The sequence below is a fragment of the Cololabis saira genome, chromosome 19 (assembly GCF_033807715.1).
Source record: "Cololabis saira isolate AMF1-May2022 chromosome 19, fColSai1.1, whole genome shotgun sequence".
Classification (NCBI taxonomy): Eukaryota; Metazoa; Chordata; class Actinopteri; order Beloniformes; family Belonidae; genus Cololabis; species Cololabis saira.
Genome location: NC_084605.1, coordinates 22,749,597 through 22,767,017, shown reverse-complemented (window position 1 = coordinate 22,767,017; position 17,421 = coordinate 22,749,597). Strand labels below are relative to the sequence as shown.

Below are 17,421 nucleotides of genomic sequence, written 5' to 3'. Positions count from 1 at the left end.
AAATAAGTTGAAAAAAAGTTTTAAAAAATATAATAAAATATAAAGTTTTATCTCTGAAAAAAAATCAGCAAATCAGCACTGACAAACATACAGTAAGTTATATTTCCAATTAAATAAAACAAGACATTTTCTAATTAAACTAAACTGGATCTTTGCATGCTAAATAATAATGCAACCCATGAAGGAGGTAGAGGTGTGTAATGTCAGTCATTACATTTGCTGTTCACATTTGCAAGTTTTTTGCAAGGAACACGAGCCGGTCTACCGCATCTGGCTTGAGGGATGCCCGGTGGCGTGTTACAACGCCCCCTCCTACACTAAAGAGCCTCTCCCATGGGGCACTTGTCGCAGGTATTGAGAGGTATTTCCATCAATCATTAATATGGTATCAATCATTAATATGTGTGCAGACAAGGTAAAAAAAATAAATAAATAAATAAAAAAAAAAAAAAAAAAAGTGAAAAATCGATTTTACGAGTTTCACGTTTTAACATCGTTCTAATTACATAATCGCGATTACGATTTTAAACTGATTAATCGAACAGCCCTAATTCTTACATTCCTGTACAATTAACTAGCATTCATCTTTTTCAGTCAAAGTGAAAAGGCTGATTCTTAATGTTGAACTTAAGTAAATGTTTAGAGAGGAAACAACATATAATATATATGTGTGTGTATAAGTACCAGAAACCAGAGGCCAACTGACTCCAATGTGATTTAATAATAATATGATGATGAATTTAAATCAAAGTGACGCCCTAAAGCAGAGAAATTACATGAACTTCTAGTGAGTTTAACCTCTTGTTCAGCTGTCTGGCTTCTGACTACGTTGTTGATGAAGTCTGGAAGAGACTGAGACATCAAAAATGTCATGCGTGTCTTTACAGAAGCTGAACCAGACGGGCAATATGTCCTTTAGCTTTGAACAACTAATGAATATGCACTGATTTTCTAATTTTTTTCTGTTTTTTGTTATATATATATGTATATATATATGTATATATATATATATATATATATATATATATATATATATATATATATATATATATATATATATATATATATATATATATATATATATATATATATATATATATATATATATAAATATATATATATATATATATATAAATATATGTGTGTGTGTGTGTGTTTGGGTGTTACATATCAAAGTTTGGGGAATTCTTTAACTCAGATTTTGGATGCAATTGCCAGCAATTACATTTGCACTGTACTTTAGTGTCATATTGGATATGAAAGTGAAATAAGCTTTATGAGAGATGACAGTGCTAGGACTGTGTTTTGACCACCCTATATCATTTTAATATAAAAGACACAATGAATGAATGAATGAATGAATGAATGAAATGAATGAATGAATGAAAAACTTTATTTCGAACATGCTAAAAAAAAAATATATATATATAAATATATATATATATTTAAAACAAAGAACAATAGTTAAATAATAATCATGATAAATACAGTATAATATAAATCATAACAATCATAACAATCTTTTTTATACCACTCAAACAGAAAAGCTCTCAAGTAACAGCAAAGTTCTCAAGCCACAAATGTAAAAATATACCTTTATGCTTGCTACTGACCTAATTTAAATTTGATATCAACGATTCAACAAAGTGATTTGGAGTTTCAGGTCCTGGGCTTAAGGGAGTTAGTACATAGATTTGAACGAATTAATCATTTGTAAAAGTAAACTAATGTGTATTGCTAACATAGTATAAGAAGTATAAGAAGTATAAGAAGCCCTCTTTCAATTGGTGCTCTAAAAACAGTCAGATAGGAGCTCTTACTTCAGAAAGCATCTTTGTTAAAAACCCGGCAATAACACGTCAGTTCCTTTGTTTCTTATCCTTTAAAGGAAGAATTGTGACTACTGTCTGAAATCGGACCCGTGAAGTTTATGAATGGATAATTTTTTGAATAAAAATCCACCTTAAAAAAATTCTAATATGTAAATAATGCCAATTTTACTCTTTATTTTTCTTTATAACACCCAAAATGTGTGTATGGCCCTTTAAGGGTCAAAATGACGGTACGTAAGTCTCGTCACAGGCTGTTCTGTTCTTGTGGTCTCGCGATAGTTTACATCAGTGGCGGCTGAGTGGCCCCCTGTCTCAGTCCGGACGGAGTTGTTTCTGACGTTTGAATGAAAAACAGTGCAAATTACCTCCACTTTGGACCCAGGAAATAATGGCTTCTGCCTTGGAGCAGTTTGTGAACAATGTGCGGCAGCTCTCTGCTCAAGGTAAGGCTGCTAAACTCATCAGAGTCAGAAGCATTAGCATGTGCTATCCAATGCCTTGCCGATAGCTCGGCAGAGCCCTCTTTTTGCTTCATCATGTAAACACGCCGCAAAAACCACTTTCTCATGCCACGAGAGTTCTGTAAACTACCACCAGATGATGCGCTGACGGACGGGGACGCTGGGGATCACTGAGAACTATATAGTGCATCAAATAAAATGTCAGAATCATACTTTTTGTTTTTGATCCAGAAAATAATTTCTGAGGACTGCCTACCGGTAGTCCCGCCCAGGTCGGCGCTGATTGGCTGGCGGACTGAATTAGAGGATCTGATTGGTTCCCAGTCGCCTGTCAATCTGTTTTACTTTAACCCTGTCGCAAGGCCTTGACAGGACACTTGACCAGCCGATTTTTATTGAAGTAGTTAACAGCACTGTGGTTATAAACAGTGACGCTGGGCGTTTTATCCTTCATGCTTATGGAGAATAATCTCTTGTCAAGAAAGTTAAGGTTTTATAATTAATCTAACACGTGAAGAAAACATGTCAGCACCCAGTGTGTGTGTATGTGTTTATGTATATGTGTGTGTGTGTGTGTGTATATATATATATATATATATATATATATATATATATATATATATATATATATATATATATATATATATATAGTGTGGAGGAAAGATTTAGACTTTTTTTAATATCTGTGAAAAGGAGAATGTTATATATATATATATGTTGCTGTTTAAAGATTCTGTTACCCTTCCTAGAAAGGAAAGAGAGCTAAAAATGTTCTCTTTAATAACCTTAACTGTTTTAACTGACACAAATAAATTCAATCTATCATTATGTATTTCATTCTGACACAGTTTACAGGGTTTCCGCAGGGTTTTAAAAAGTATTAAAAAGTGATAAATGAAAATTGCCAAATTTAAGGCCATTAAAAGTGTTAAATTCACTGTCAGAGGTATTATTTTTTTTAAATTGGTATTATTTTTTACCTTTTAGATTTTAAGCAGTCTATTTTATTGTCATTCACAAAGTGAAATAAATGTGAAACATCTGGTCAACATCAATGAATCTACAAATCTGTTCTGTATAGTCTATATTCTATAGTTCAAAATCTGTATTAATGTTAAAAGGTCCGTGATTAACACTTAATGTTGTGACAGTTTTTAAAAAAAATCTGAAGGTAGTGAAAAAGGTATTAAATTGGTATTAAATTTAACATAAGGATTATAAACCCTGGTTTAGAATTAGCTTTTTTTTTTAGTTAAGAGTATTTCACACAAAAATTATTCTTGAAACTTATACGTTAGACGTATTGTTTGTTGTCTGATGTTAAACATAAAACAGTGGCAGCATGTTATTTCCGTAGGTGACAGTGATGGTTCTCTGTCTGTCAACCGGTATTTTCATCCACTCACAGCTTCAGAGCTCCAAACAGGTAGTCTCAGGTTTGAAAGACCCTGTATATGTTCCATTGAAGGGCCAGTTAAAAATGATTAAGTGTTTTTTTTAACCTTTTCAGGGTGATCTTAGCTGTGTGTTTTGGGTCAGTATCCCATTGGAGGACCCATGGCTTGTATCCGAGGCTGAGCTGCCTAACATTTGGAAGTATTTTTGACTCCAGTATGCCATTACAGTCTTGACACTTGCACAGAGTCTGGGTCCCTTGAACCAGGCTAAGCAAAGTAGCTGCAAAGTGCAGCATAGTCCCCTCCATATCTTCCAGTATGTGTGGTTTTCTTTTCTTTTGACAGTTATGTTTTTCCATCCGTAAACATACAACTGATGCAACTTGCTGAAAAGCTACAGTTTTGTTCCTTCAGGCCGAAGGAACAAGCGGCTGTTCAGTTCGAATATCAACAGATTTGACTCTGGTTTTTATTTAAACATTTTTTTGGGGGGGTGACGGATGGTGCAATTGGAGAAATTCAATGTCTTTTTGAAAAATATTTTTATTCTATTTTTGGCTCTGTGTCTATCCACACTGCTCCTCACCAGCCTGGGGTTGTTTCTTCTTGCAGCCATACCCCAGGAGGTTGGCTGCAGCCCCATGGACCATGTAATAGTGTTTGCAACTGTCATCAGAGGAACATGACTTGGGTTGGAGATGGTCTCGGAGTCTTTACCTTCAACATTTTCTATAATTTTTTTCTGAGCTCCTCAGACAATTCCTTCTCTCCTTCTTACTCTTTCTCCATGTTCAGTGTGGTTATGATACCAAAGGTCACAGTGTGGCAACTTTTCTCCCTTTTTAAATGGGCTGAAAGGCTACTAAGAATATATCAAGGACACCTTTATATATACCTTGGGAAATTACATTTTGTTTCCTCTTATATTTGAATTTGTTAAGTGTTGTTACACCCTCGGCAGGAATCAGGCACTGTTTCAGTGAACTGTCAGGGGTACCAGGAGATTTTGCCGCATCTGTCTGATCTTCGATTATGACATTCTGATCTGATTTATGATGAAACAGTTGGCTGTCTTCAATTTCAGTATCTTTATCTGCATCTACAGTTGCGATGTTTGCTGTTTTAAACATTTTTAGATGGTTGTTTTGATCCCTTGAAGATCTTAAGTACACGATTCAGTTTTTCCCTTGTCGTCCCACCCCCCAGGCCAGATGACTCAACTGTGTGAGTTGATCAACAAGAGTGGGGAGCTGCTGGCCAAAAATCTGTCCCACCTGGACACGGTGCTGGGGGCCTTGGACATCCAGGAGCACTCTCTAGGCGTGCTTGCTGTGCTGTAAGTTTCTTCTTCCACCTCAGCTCTCCCTTTGCTTGCTGCTGTCAATGTCATTACTGTGTTTTACTGCTTCTGCATTATTAGTTTTATCTGGTTGAATTATCCACTACTTTCATTTAGTTTCTTCTGCTCAATTTCATTCCTGGAAAGGGAAATTACGTTTGTCCTGTTTTAGTAGCTTTTCATTTTGTGTTGATGTGGTGAAACATGAGACCGACTGATTGCTACGTTGATTGTAATAAATCCCATGAATAATATCTTATTTGTAGGTTCTACACAAAGTTTTCCATTCACTTTTTCTTAATTCTTTTTAATACTTTTCATAACTTAAGCATAAGCATATTAAAACAAGGAAAAATGACCTGTTACGTTTTAATTTAAAAAGTAATAACACAACAGAATAACTGCAACAGTAAAGGGTATTGTTTATCTCTTAGTTGCATAAATGTTTGTATAATTTAAAAACTGTTGTTGTTGATATATACACATAGCCCACACCAAGTTAAAGTTGTTTTTTTTCTTTTTTTTTTTTAATGACCATATAAATGCTAATGATTCACTTCTGCTTCCTATTACAACCCTACAGCAACTAGTGTTTTATTTTCTTAATCTTTGTTGTTTTTTTTGTGCATGATCCTTATTATATTGAAGTCTACCACTAAAAGTAAACAAAGCAGCTGCTTGTTTTAATTTTTCTGACCTTTATTCTTCTTCTTTTATCTAGATTTGTGAAGTTCTCCATGCCAAACATACCTGACTTTGAGACACTCTTCTCCCAAGTTCAGCTCTTCATTAGTACCTGCAATGGCGAACACATTAGATATGCAACAGACACTTGTAAGTAACTGCTCCGATACACTAAACTGACATTTGTTGGGAGAGTCAGTGACTGTGGGTTTGTTGGTTTTGTTTTGTTTTGTCTTCTTTGGTGTGTAATATGTTGTTGGACCCCTTTTTAAATGTTTGTTTGTTTCTTTTTTTTTTTTTTTTTAAACTTGTTGAACATAAAGTATGTGTGTAACTGTGTTAGAGAATGAGATATGTATATTATAATTAATTTCTTTAACTGCTTTATTTATTTTTCTTTTTTAATACATTAAGCTGAAATCTTTGATAAAAGTGTGAAACAAACTATGAGTAAGTAGTTTAATTTAAAACAAAATACAGGTTTATGACTCCTTACAATACTTCAAACTGATCTGGAGCTATGTTGAATACTGAAAACTGAACTTCCCTTTGGCACTGCAAAGTTGTGTCTCAGTGCTCTTGTACAGTCCTAGTCTTTTGTGGTGTGTTCAAGTGCTTTATATTTTTGCCCACACGCTGGTGAGGAGACGCAGTAAGGGGGTTGTCATCCACAGCAGGGTCTTTGGATGGGTTTGGTGCCTCTGTGATGTTTACTGATGTTCAAGAAAGCACATTATAACTAAAGATGCACCGATTGATCAGGATCGGGCCGATAATCCCCCCATCGGTTTTGATCGGAGATCGAAAAATAATAGTTCAGAGCGGGCCAATCTGATGACGTTTACAACAACAAACACTGCCCGCACGGGCGTTCCCGCACCTCATACCAAGCTGTCCCAAGGGGGCGTTGGCCTCGTCGGTATGGGAGTTTTACAATGTCCGAAAAGGACAACAAATTTGCAGTTTGCAAAGTGTGTGCAAAGGAGATACCACGAGGAGGAATGTTACAAAAGAATTTCAACACAACGAAGCTGATATGACATTTGAAAGTTTTTTACACGAAGGAGTATATTGAGTTTCCAAAGTTGGCTGCAGCTAAGGCAGAGAAAGAAAAGGAGATGCAGCAGCGCCGCTAACTCAGCTGAACGTAACAGACATATAAACGACAGGAAGAAAAATAAAGAACTACATCGTAAGGTAATGAATTCATACCTTTGCTCTTCAGCCGCTTTCTGTTGTAGAAGACATCGGGTTTAAACGCGTCGTTTGCAGCTTGGATTTTTCTTGCTTTAGCATATATAAAGTGGTCTCACCTCAGCCTGCCAACTCAGAGAATCGTCTCTAAGAGTCTCTAGAGGGTGAAATATTGCTCATTGACTCAGCCGGAAATAAAACAGTCAATTCATGATACTTTCTCATCTCCTAATTTTTATACCTAATAATACAATGTCAGTGTTGTACATGAGACAACAATATTGATGAATTAATAGATTTCACGCTGTGATCGTTGATCGGCAAAATCGGGATCGGCAGATACTGGTTTTCGAGATCGGTGATCGGTGATAGGCCCTCAAAATCCTGATCGGTGCATCTCTAATTATAACTCCAAGAGTGGCGACCACTGGCAGATTTAATTGCAGAGCCATAGCATCAGACTATGTAATGCAACATCCTTAAGCAAGTCTCCAGCCACCCTCACAGATCTCCCAGGATCTGTAATGAAACATTTACTGACACATCAGAATGGGAAATCCCATTGATTACAGCCTCATTTCCACTTGATTATGTGCACTCACAATGAGTCCGGAAATCCATCCATTCCTATTGGAGCCATCATTACTTCTGGCATAGTTGCTGAACTCTTCATTCTGGTGTTTCTTGGTGTGTTATTTGCTCTGTGCATGCTGAAAGGTTGAAAGTTGCAGAGTACATGCATATTGCATATTGACTATCGCAGCCTAAATAACTAAATAATAACGTTTCATTTGTTCTGACTATGTCGTGAAATTGAACAGGCTACAAGTGTGGGCTGACATAAGAACAAGTTCTTTACCGTGGCAGCAATAAGTTGGCAGTTGTAGTGTTAGCATTGTTAGTTAGTTGTATGAGCATCTTTAGCAGCATCAGCACCAATTCAGCCACATTCGTAAAGACTTGTACTGCGCTGAACACCATGGAGCATCAAATGGGTTGCAGCGAAGAAAACTTGTTTTGTGTCCTGCATATTGTACATACATTTTAATATGTTGTACAATTGTAAAAAGTTGGTGTATTATTTTTCTGGGTCTACTTTACCGCTATAGTGGGGGATGTATATATTACACACAAGGGTCCTTTGACAGGTACTTCAAAAATCGTTTCACAATCAATCAGAACTAAAATCTTCATCTTATTGAATTGGTTTGGCTCCTAATGTGGATTTTAAGTATCGGGGTATGTACTGTAAGTACTATAACACGGTTAAAAGCACTTAGAAATACTCATCATGGTGTCTAACATTTGATTCAGACATTGTAAATGTCTCAGACTGTGGGTCTCCCTTCTGATGAAACTTAAAGAAAGATTATCCATTATCATCTTTGTTCAATTCCCGGGTCATGATTGATTGACTCGTTAGCTCAGACATCATTAAATAAATAAATCACGCCTGTTTAAAGAGCTTTTATGAGTTCCTGAATGTGGAAAATTAGGAAAAGCAGCCAAATTTCTCCATTTATTGTAAATCTAAACTGTGTTTAGACAGACTAGACTTTAAGGCTGCTGTATACTATCTTCCTTTTTATAACTTGTGTAATAAATGATGCAAAATTTAGTTTCTGGGAGCTTAATAAAACAAATGGCATAATTGTTTATGTGAGACTGTCAAATATGATTGTGATGAAGATGCTGCATTTTAACAAATAAATACGTCCTGCAAACAAATGTTCAGTATAAAACCAGCTGCTAATCTAAACAAGGACATATTTTCTAATTCCTCTCTTTTCTCAGTTGCTGGTCTCTGCCACCAGTTGACAAATGCCCTTGTGGAACGGAAACAGGTAAGACATTTGAAGAGTTTTCTAATCTGTAAGTGAATCAATAGTTTTATTCAGGCACCACACAGATCTTGAAGAAAAATGACTTTTTGTGTACCTCTTCGTAGTTTTTGCATTGCTGACGTGCTTGTGCCAGACCGCTGGTTTTCGGCAGTCTGCAGTGTTTTGCTGTGTTGCTAATGAAGACTGAGAAGTTAAAATGTTAAATGAGAATGCAGAATGTAAGCGTTTGTTTAATTAGGGGTTTTGGTAGACTGTTTTCTTTTTTTGTGAGCTGTGCATCCGATCAAAGTTTTTCCTTTTTATTGAGGAGTAGAGTGTGTATTCCTTGACACACAGCTGGTGTAGAGATGTAGATGGAACACCGGCTCTTTAGACTATAAAACATTAGGTCTTGAGCCCATCGACAGTGCAGCTTTCGCCAAGTTTTCACCAGGACTCAATACAACCCAGCTGCAAATTGTGGCATCACTTCTACTGTCTAACAAAGAATAGATGAATTTTACTTTTGCTTTTTTGAGTTACTGTTGTTCTTGTCAACACGCCGCCATTCACGCATCGCATTTTAAAGGCACCGTTTACAGTTTTTGTCTTCCACTTCTTGCAAAAATCCACATCCTCTTTATTTTAAATCATATTTTTCCATCTCTGTCCTCCAAGACCAAGTTAACATGCATACTCTCATCACTTACACAATGCTAAATAAAAGCACCCAAGAGTACCGTGTTCTCCTTTTCCCTCTTGTTCTTAATTTTTTAATGAATTTTAAAATGTATCCAAGACTGCAGCTGAATAACTCACATTTTCTCTTCCTATGGCAGCCATTGAGGGGTGTCGTCGTCCTAAAACAGGCAATAGACAAAATGCAGATGAACACAAACCAACTTACCTCAGTTCATGCAGACCTGTGTCAGGTGAGTCACTGGTCCTGATGCCCGCTCTCCATGACTATGATCCAAAAATGTTGCACATTTAATATAGTTTCTGAATAAGGTATAATTAGCAGTTTAATTTGTTATTGCCATCTAAGTCATCCCTGTTTTCTCATAATTATTTTTGTACATCTGCTGAATGCACACAGTTGGGATGTATCATGTGATGTCTGTGGTAAATAATTCAGGCATGCTTTAATCCAGCTGAAGTGCCCTCCTGTGTGAGAATCTAGTAGAGGACCGTGGCCTTCACTTCTCACTGCTTCTCTTGCAGCTGTGCTTGTTAGCGAAGTGTTTCAAGCCCGCCCTGCCGTTTTTGGAGCTGGACATGATGGACATCTGCAAGGAGAATGGAGCCTACGATGCAAAGCACTTTTTATGTTACTACTACTATGGTGGCATGATCTACACGGGCCTCAAAAACTTTGAAAGAGCACTGTATTTTTATGAACAGGTACCTGTTTTTGTTTTTCTACCAATAAATACCACTTTTATACAAGTGTCTTTTTGGCAAGATAGGCTGCAGCTCAGCTTGGCAAAAATACACACCACAGTACACGCAATATAATACACTCGCTTGTGCAGAAAAACAGTTGAACAACTCAAGTATTTACTTGGACTGCTTTAAGGTTTGATTACAGCATTATTTCCTGTGGAATAATTCCCAAAAGCTTCTCCAATGTCTCAACATTTATTGCCGTCTCGAGTTGTATTAATTTTTCGCCAAGATCTTGTATTGATGATGGGAGACTTGGACCACTGCGCAAAGTCTTCTCCAGCACCTCCCAAAGATTCTCCATGGGGTTAAAGTCTGGACTCTGTGGTGGCCAATCCACATGTGAAAATGATATCACATGCTCTCAATTTGAGTTTGATGAATCATGAACCAATTTCATCCTGGAATACGCCCGTTCCATCTGGAAAGAAAATATTCCATTGGTGGAATAATCCGGTAATTTAGTATATTCACGTAGCCGGCTGATCTGGACTAAACAGACCATGTGACTTTCCATTGCTCCGGAGTCCAATCTTTATGCTCCGTAGCAAATTGGAGCCTTTTTCCCGATCAGCCTCGCGATGAGTTGTTTTCTTAAGACTACATGGCTGTTTAGTCCCAACCCTTTGAGTTCCCTTTGCCTTACAGTACGTGTGTGGAAATGCTCTTGTTTTCACTATTAAACATAGCTGTGAGCTCTACGTTTTTTTGCTTTTTTTGTTTTCCAATTTGATTTCACCAAACGCCGCCAATCAAGATGATTCAAGATTTTGTTCCGATCCCATTCCTTCCTTTCTTCCTCAAACACTGTCATTCCCCACTATTCTTCCCGTTTTTAATAATACGATAATTTCTTATCCCAATTTTTTCAGCAATTCTCAGCAATTTTCTTTGCTTGATACGTGCCAACAATTTCATGCTTCTGAAACAGTTTGACAACCACAAGATGTGAGAAGCTACTCACAGCATCAGTTACGGTTAAATAACGCCTCGTCTTTTGTACAGGCAGCTCATGTAAATGGTAAATGGTTAACACTTATATAGCGCTTTCCAGCTGTACTCTTACAGCCCCAAAGCGCTTTACACTGTAGACATTCACCCACACATTCACAGACCGGTTGTCTGCAGAGCTGCCATACGCACCGCTGGCCTAACAACCAGGAGCAACTGGGGATTCAGTGTCTTGCCCAAGGACACTTTGGTGGACACAGGAGGAACTAGGACTCGAACCACTGACCTTCAGGCTCATGGGCAAACGCTCTACCAACTGAGTCAACCACCCTATTAGCTAACCCGATTCAAAACATTAAAACTTGGAGGGAAAAAACAATCAGACTATAAAACATCTTTGTGATTTCAGGCTAAATGAACAACGATAACATTCTCAGTCTGACCTGTCCGCCTCCAGTATGTCATAAGATTTACTTAGTTTGTTTAGTGTATGCGCCTCCTTTTTAAAATTCACGTGATTTTTCAGCTGATTCCAATTGAGGGAGCAGCATAGTGGAATGTTTTGGGTTTCTTTTCCACAGTTAAGTTCAGGCAGCGGTTATAGATAAAAAACAAATCTTTGGAATAAAGAGAATAATTTCCTGTACTTTTGGAAGGATGTAGGTCTGTGGCTGAGTTCAGCACAGACCACGAATAGCAGATCATGTTTGAGTGCACAGGAGGAGTTTTAAGAACCTCAGTGCTCCATACCAGACTCTGTCCAACGCATACAAGTACCGAAATGATGCGTGCATGTCAATAACTTAACCATAATCTACCGCGGACAAGATGATCTCAGCTTCGTGACATTCTTTGCTTTTCAATGAGACGGTCAGGTCTTTGTAACTTTTGTAGACATGTAATATGAGTACTTTTTAACCTGTCTCTTTTCTCCAACAGGCAATAACCACTCCAGCCATGGCAGTGAGCCACATCATGTTGGAAGCCTATAAGAAATACATCCTGGTGTCACTCATTCTCCACGGCAAAGTGCAGCCGCTGCCCAAATACACCTCACAAATAGTAGGGAGGTTCGTCAAGGTACGGATGTCACAATAGACCACATAATTTATAAACAGAATGGTTTCAGTTGTAGTATAGATGTTGATCAGGTAAAGACACAATATTAGTCCCTGTTTAGTTGCTTTGTGGTGGTAAAATTGCATGTAAAGCCAGTTTTGTTATTATGGTGTAATAGAAGATATATATTGATTTAAATATCTAAAAATCCTAACTGTTCTAGCTGTCAAATGAGGCATCTTTATAAATAATTTGAATTTTTTCTAAATTTGTCGTAATGATTTCTTTTTGCAGGGATCGTCTACACTAACTTAGGCATTGTGTCTTTCAGTACACGTTTAAAATCATGTCTCAGCCTGTTTTTGTTCAGCATAACATGAACATGAAACACTTCTTACAAGATTATAGAAAATCCTTAATATATTATGCATAACTATTGATGAAACCCAAAGAATAACGACAAAGTTGAATATTTTAGTAAGTCTCATCATTTGTTTTAATTAACAAACTATAAAAGGAGATTTGGTTTTGCACAGGAGTTCATTTCAGCATAAAACTGGGCTCAAAATGGGCAGATATTCCCTTTATATGAAGCTCCCCTTGTAGTTGTAACATTCAACAGACGCCCAGCCATAAAACATAGTTTATGGATCAAAATATGGCAAAATATTGTTGTTCATCTAGCTGTGAACTTCACTTCCCCTCGCAGGCTATTCTTCATCCCTATCGCTTCCCTTTGCCATCAATTCGACCAAAATGTTAATCAAACAAAGCTAAAGGTAGCCAGGCAACAACGCTACCACACGCTGCTGTGAGGAAAGCTTCCCGCGAACAGCCTGGCATACTTTCACATTCACCAGTGTCATGATCACTTTATCTCTTTTATGTTGCAGCCACTGATGTTATTAAATACTCCGAGTGAGAGCAAGTAGCTGTAAACTGTTTAGGATGGACACTTCCCATTTATTCAGATTGCACTTTCAGGATTAGAAGCTAATTACAAGATGTATAAATATTTAAAAAATCAAGACAGGAAAAAGTTCAGAAATTGAAGTCTTATGCAGAGCAAGTAACAAAGACAAATGTACATGTGAACAACATAGTAGCTGTAAATATCAGTGCGAGTGGCTTCTAGTGATGTATTCATCATGTTTCATGCTGTGTGAGCTCTTACTGAAATCCTGCAAAGATCTGTGCATTATTTAGCTGTTAATGTCTTTTTTTTCCTTCTTCTGTTTTCCTCAGCCGTTGAGCAACACGTATCACGAGTTAGCTCAGGTTTACACCACCAACAACCCCACCGAGCTGCGCAACTTGGTCAACAAACACAGCGAGATCTTCTCACGAGACAACAACACAGGCCTGGTCAAACAGTGTCTCTCGTCCCTCTACAAGAAGAACATCCAGAGGCTAACGAAGGTGGGGGCCTGATTGTTTCCTGATCATCCACTTATTAACACACAGCACATGTTTTTCTTTGGATAATTTATAAACAAAAAAAGTATTTTAACCACGTTCTGATGTTTGGGCTTTCGTGTGTGGGAGGGTTGCTACAATTAAAGCGGGGCATAACGAATCTTATAATGCGGCCCAGTTTAAGTCAGCTGGTTTATCATCATTTACAACAATCAAAACTAAGACATCCCAGAGCTGAGGGCTGACAAGCAGCCTTGACTCATTCTTGGAAAGCTGAGCCAAAGACAATGAGACAGAAGGGTTCCTCAGCAGGAGCTGGGTCACTGAAGTCTGAACACTCGTCATATAAGAAAAGGCATAATTAAACCGAAAGCCTCGTCTGAAGCGATATCCAAAGCCTTTTTAACGGAATACCAATGGATATTTGATCATTTCATAATCCTCACCAAAGATTTTCTTTTTGAAACATTTATGTTATACTGTAATTTAAAAATCCCTAATAAGGAATTGCTACAATATACCTGAAGATGTACTTTAAATGTGTAGTCAGCTCTGGAGCTCTTCACACTTTCATCAGCAGCCTTCAATTTATTCATCCTCACTGTAGATATGACCAACATGCAATTGTATGTATCGACGCAAAATCAGTTTCCCATTATATTCTACATCCTCGAATCTCACCCACAGAATATATTTCTGTGTTGTAGATGTGAAAACAGGCCCCTGAGTCTGTGGTTCTGGTGTGTAAAAGTGACTCTGATAAATGTATGTTTTCATTTTAATGAGTAGAATCAGCGCTTTGGCCCGTCATGATGCAGGTGTTTTATCGGTTTCTACTTTCTACTTCCCCTACAGACCTTCTTGACGTTGTCTTTGACAGACATGGCCAGTCGAGTGCAGCTGTCAGGTCCCCAGGAAGCAGAGAAATATGTCTTACATATGGTGAGCCTTTGCTTGCATTTACTGCTGATCCACTCCTGGAGCTTTGTGAATGGAGGCAGATTTTGATCCTCCTCTGCGCTCCTTTCAGATTGAAGATGGTGAGATCTACGCTAGCATTAACCAAAAGGACGGTATGGTCTGCTTCCATGACAACCCTGAAAAATACAACAACCCAGCAATGCTCCACAAAATTGACCAAGAGGTGATGCCCAATTTTGGATCGAGTGTTCTCCGTCATTGCATTCCTTTTTTTGTGTATTTTTTTTATAACTAATAGAGTATGTGTTCTTTTACTCTCTTCAGATGTTGAAATGTATAGAGCTGGATGAGAAACTAAAGTCTATGGATCAAGAAATCACAGTAAACCCACAATTTGTGCAGAAGGTGAGGCACCCTTCAATAGCATGTCATTATTTTACATTTTTTCCATATGGGTGGGGCTTTATATAATTGCTTGATGCCCTGAGACTGATTTTACTCCTGAAAAGGTGAAATATATGCCCCAGTGCAGAATTTGTGTCGTTCCAGTAGAAGGGATAGGTTTGCATCTCCTATTATGTGTTGAATGAGGCTAGGTACGGATTCAACTTCTCAAACAATCGATTCTGTTATCCGGGATACTGAAACCTGAACAATATTCTTTTAAAATCCTGAGACATTAATGTTTGAAAAGGCTTTCATCCACTATTGAAGTAGTTTCAGAAGACAATCAATCAACAGAATGCAGTTTAATGTGAGTAATGTTTAAGCCCCGATAGGCATCGATATGTGCCAACTCCTGCAAGGTTTATGTTGGTTTGGATTTAACTCATGTGTTTGCAAGGTCTCTCTCCTAAAAAAAGACTAATTAAACAATATTTTGACCTAAGTTAAAAAACAAAAATAAACTCAGGAGTCTAATCTGGGTTTTACTTTGCACCTCGACATCTGAGAAAGAGAGAAAGAAAGAAAGAAAGAAAGAAAGAAAGAAAGAAAGAAAGAAAGAAAGAAAGAAAGAAAGAAAGAAAGAAAGAAAGAAAGAAAGAAAGAAAGAAAGAAAGAAAGAAAGAAAGAAAGAAAGAAAGAAAGAAAGAAAGAAAGAAAGAAAGAAAGAAAGAAAGAAAGAAAGAAAGAAAGAAAGAAAGAAAGAAAGAAAGAAAGAAAGAAAGAAAGAAAGAAAGAAAGAAAGAAAGAACTAACTAACTAACTCCATTTAGGTTTTTTATTTCACTCCAGAAGTGTACAAAGTTTCCATAGTAGCTACACATGGTCGCAGCCAGATGTGTGCGATTAAAATTTCCAGATGACGGGAGTCCAGTGGAGCAGAAAACTGCCTCTGTCCTGAATAAATCTGCCACCATGACAAATGGAGATGAATACTGTTTGTTCAAAACACGTGACGCCGCAAGCTGAACAGAGGACTTGATGGCAAATATTCCACATGGACTGTCTCCACTACCAGCTGTCCTGGAGCCCACTGATGGTGTTTTCATTGGCTTATTTAAAACCTCCCTGTTACGCCCGGACTGGACGGAGCAGAGGAACTGTGGAGTCTCACTGCAGTATTGAATGACGGTGCTTTTTGATACTCAACGTTGAAGCAATTTCATCAATACCCAGCCCTCGTGACGACTGTACAAGCCACCCAAAACCTGAAGTTTTACAGTTTATCTAAGGAATGTGAATAAAATGTCTTTTAGGTTTGTTAAGCGTGCAGCATTTCATAGGTCACACCTGAGAATCTGTGCTTTAAGCCGCAATTACGCAGGTCTGAGTAAAATCCAGATTTGGTGGTGAAAAACCTGAGCCAGAGATATTCAGATCAGCTATCATAATCCTGCTTAGTACTGGGACACAAGAAAAGAATTAATCTTTTCTTTTTATGCTGGTGCAGCAGAAACCGGTGGCCAGCCTAGTTTGATTTGATGTATTTATGGCATTTAACATTCTTGTTGTTTTTTTTTTTTTAATTTCCAGAGTATGGGATCGCAGGAGGATGATGTTGGTAGCAAAACGTCGAGTTATTCCTGAGAGGCCTTGGAAAGGGAGAGAACGGTGCAGCCACCCAACACGTTCTTCCCAGGATGAGTTGGATTTTTTTAAAGAGGAAAACAAACATTCTGTTGCATAAGGACATTGGTCAAGGAAAATCTAATTGTGTGGAATGATAAATTTGGTTATTCTTACTTCACGGTGTCTTAAGGATAACAAATGATCCTTAGAGATAAGGTTTAAAAAAAAAAAAAACAACAAACAGTTTTGTCAGTGTTTTATTTATCAATGTTCAGGTTGGAGCGTCACTGCTACATTGACAGAAACCACAACAATAAAAACTGGACTTCTTTGTTCCAAACATATGTGTGAATAATCTCACTGTTTGTTTTGGTTCTGCTGCATGATGGCCGTAACTGGAGGGCATTACATATGGGGTAACACATCTTTGGCTGACAAGGAATAAAACTGATTATATTTTACATTTGTAAAGACTGCAATGACCGTTTCCTTCTCACTCCTTGGTTAGAATGTAGATATCATCAAATGCAAACCTGTAAACATGGATATGCCCTTGACCAAGCTCGGCACTGTGGAGAAGTCGTTCACAATTTGGTGCACTGTTTTTTCTTTTTTCTTTTGTTTTGTTTTTCTCTTCTCTTTTGTTTTTAGGTCAGATCCACTAGAGATCGCTAGAGCACTGTACACAAAAAAAAGAAAAAAAAACTGGTTTGACAGCTTGTTTTTGTAGGCAGTGAAGTCAGCATTTGAAACCAAACTGTCATGTCATATGGGAGCTTGAGCATTGTGGATCTGTTAATAATAAATTGTTTAAGAATATAGCTCTCGGTTCTTCCTCTGTAAGGTGTATTTGAGTTGCCATCTTTTATTGTCAAAACAAAAAAC

General features: G+C 37.5%; 1 protein-coding gene across 1 annotated transcript; it reads left to right on the top strand.

The window, feature by feature from the left end:
• The first annotated feature begins 2,106 nt into the window (after positions 1–2,106).
• On the top strand, positions 2,107–17,357 carry cops3 (COP9 signalosome subunit 3). The gene is made up of 12 exons (XM_061707817.1): positions 2,107–2,275; positions 4,897–5,026; positions 5,751–5,863; positions 8,702–8,751; positions 9,570–9,662; positions 9,955–10,134; positions 12,067–12,207; positions 13,432–13,605; positions 14,458–14,544; positions 14,633–14,746; positions 14,848–14,928; positions 16,501–17,357. Exons 1-12 carry the CDS (start codon positions 2,221–2,223, stop codon positions 16,552–16,554), a joined length of 1,272 nt encoding a protein of 423 aa, XP_061563801.1. The 5' UTR covers positions 2,107–2,220; the 3' UTR covers positions 16,555–17,357.
• The last annotated feature ends 64 nt before the right edge of the window (positions 17,358–17,421 follow it).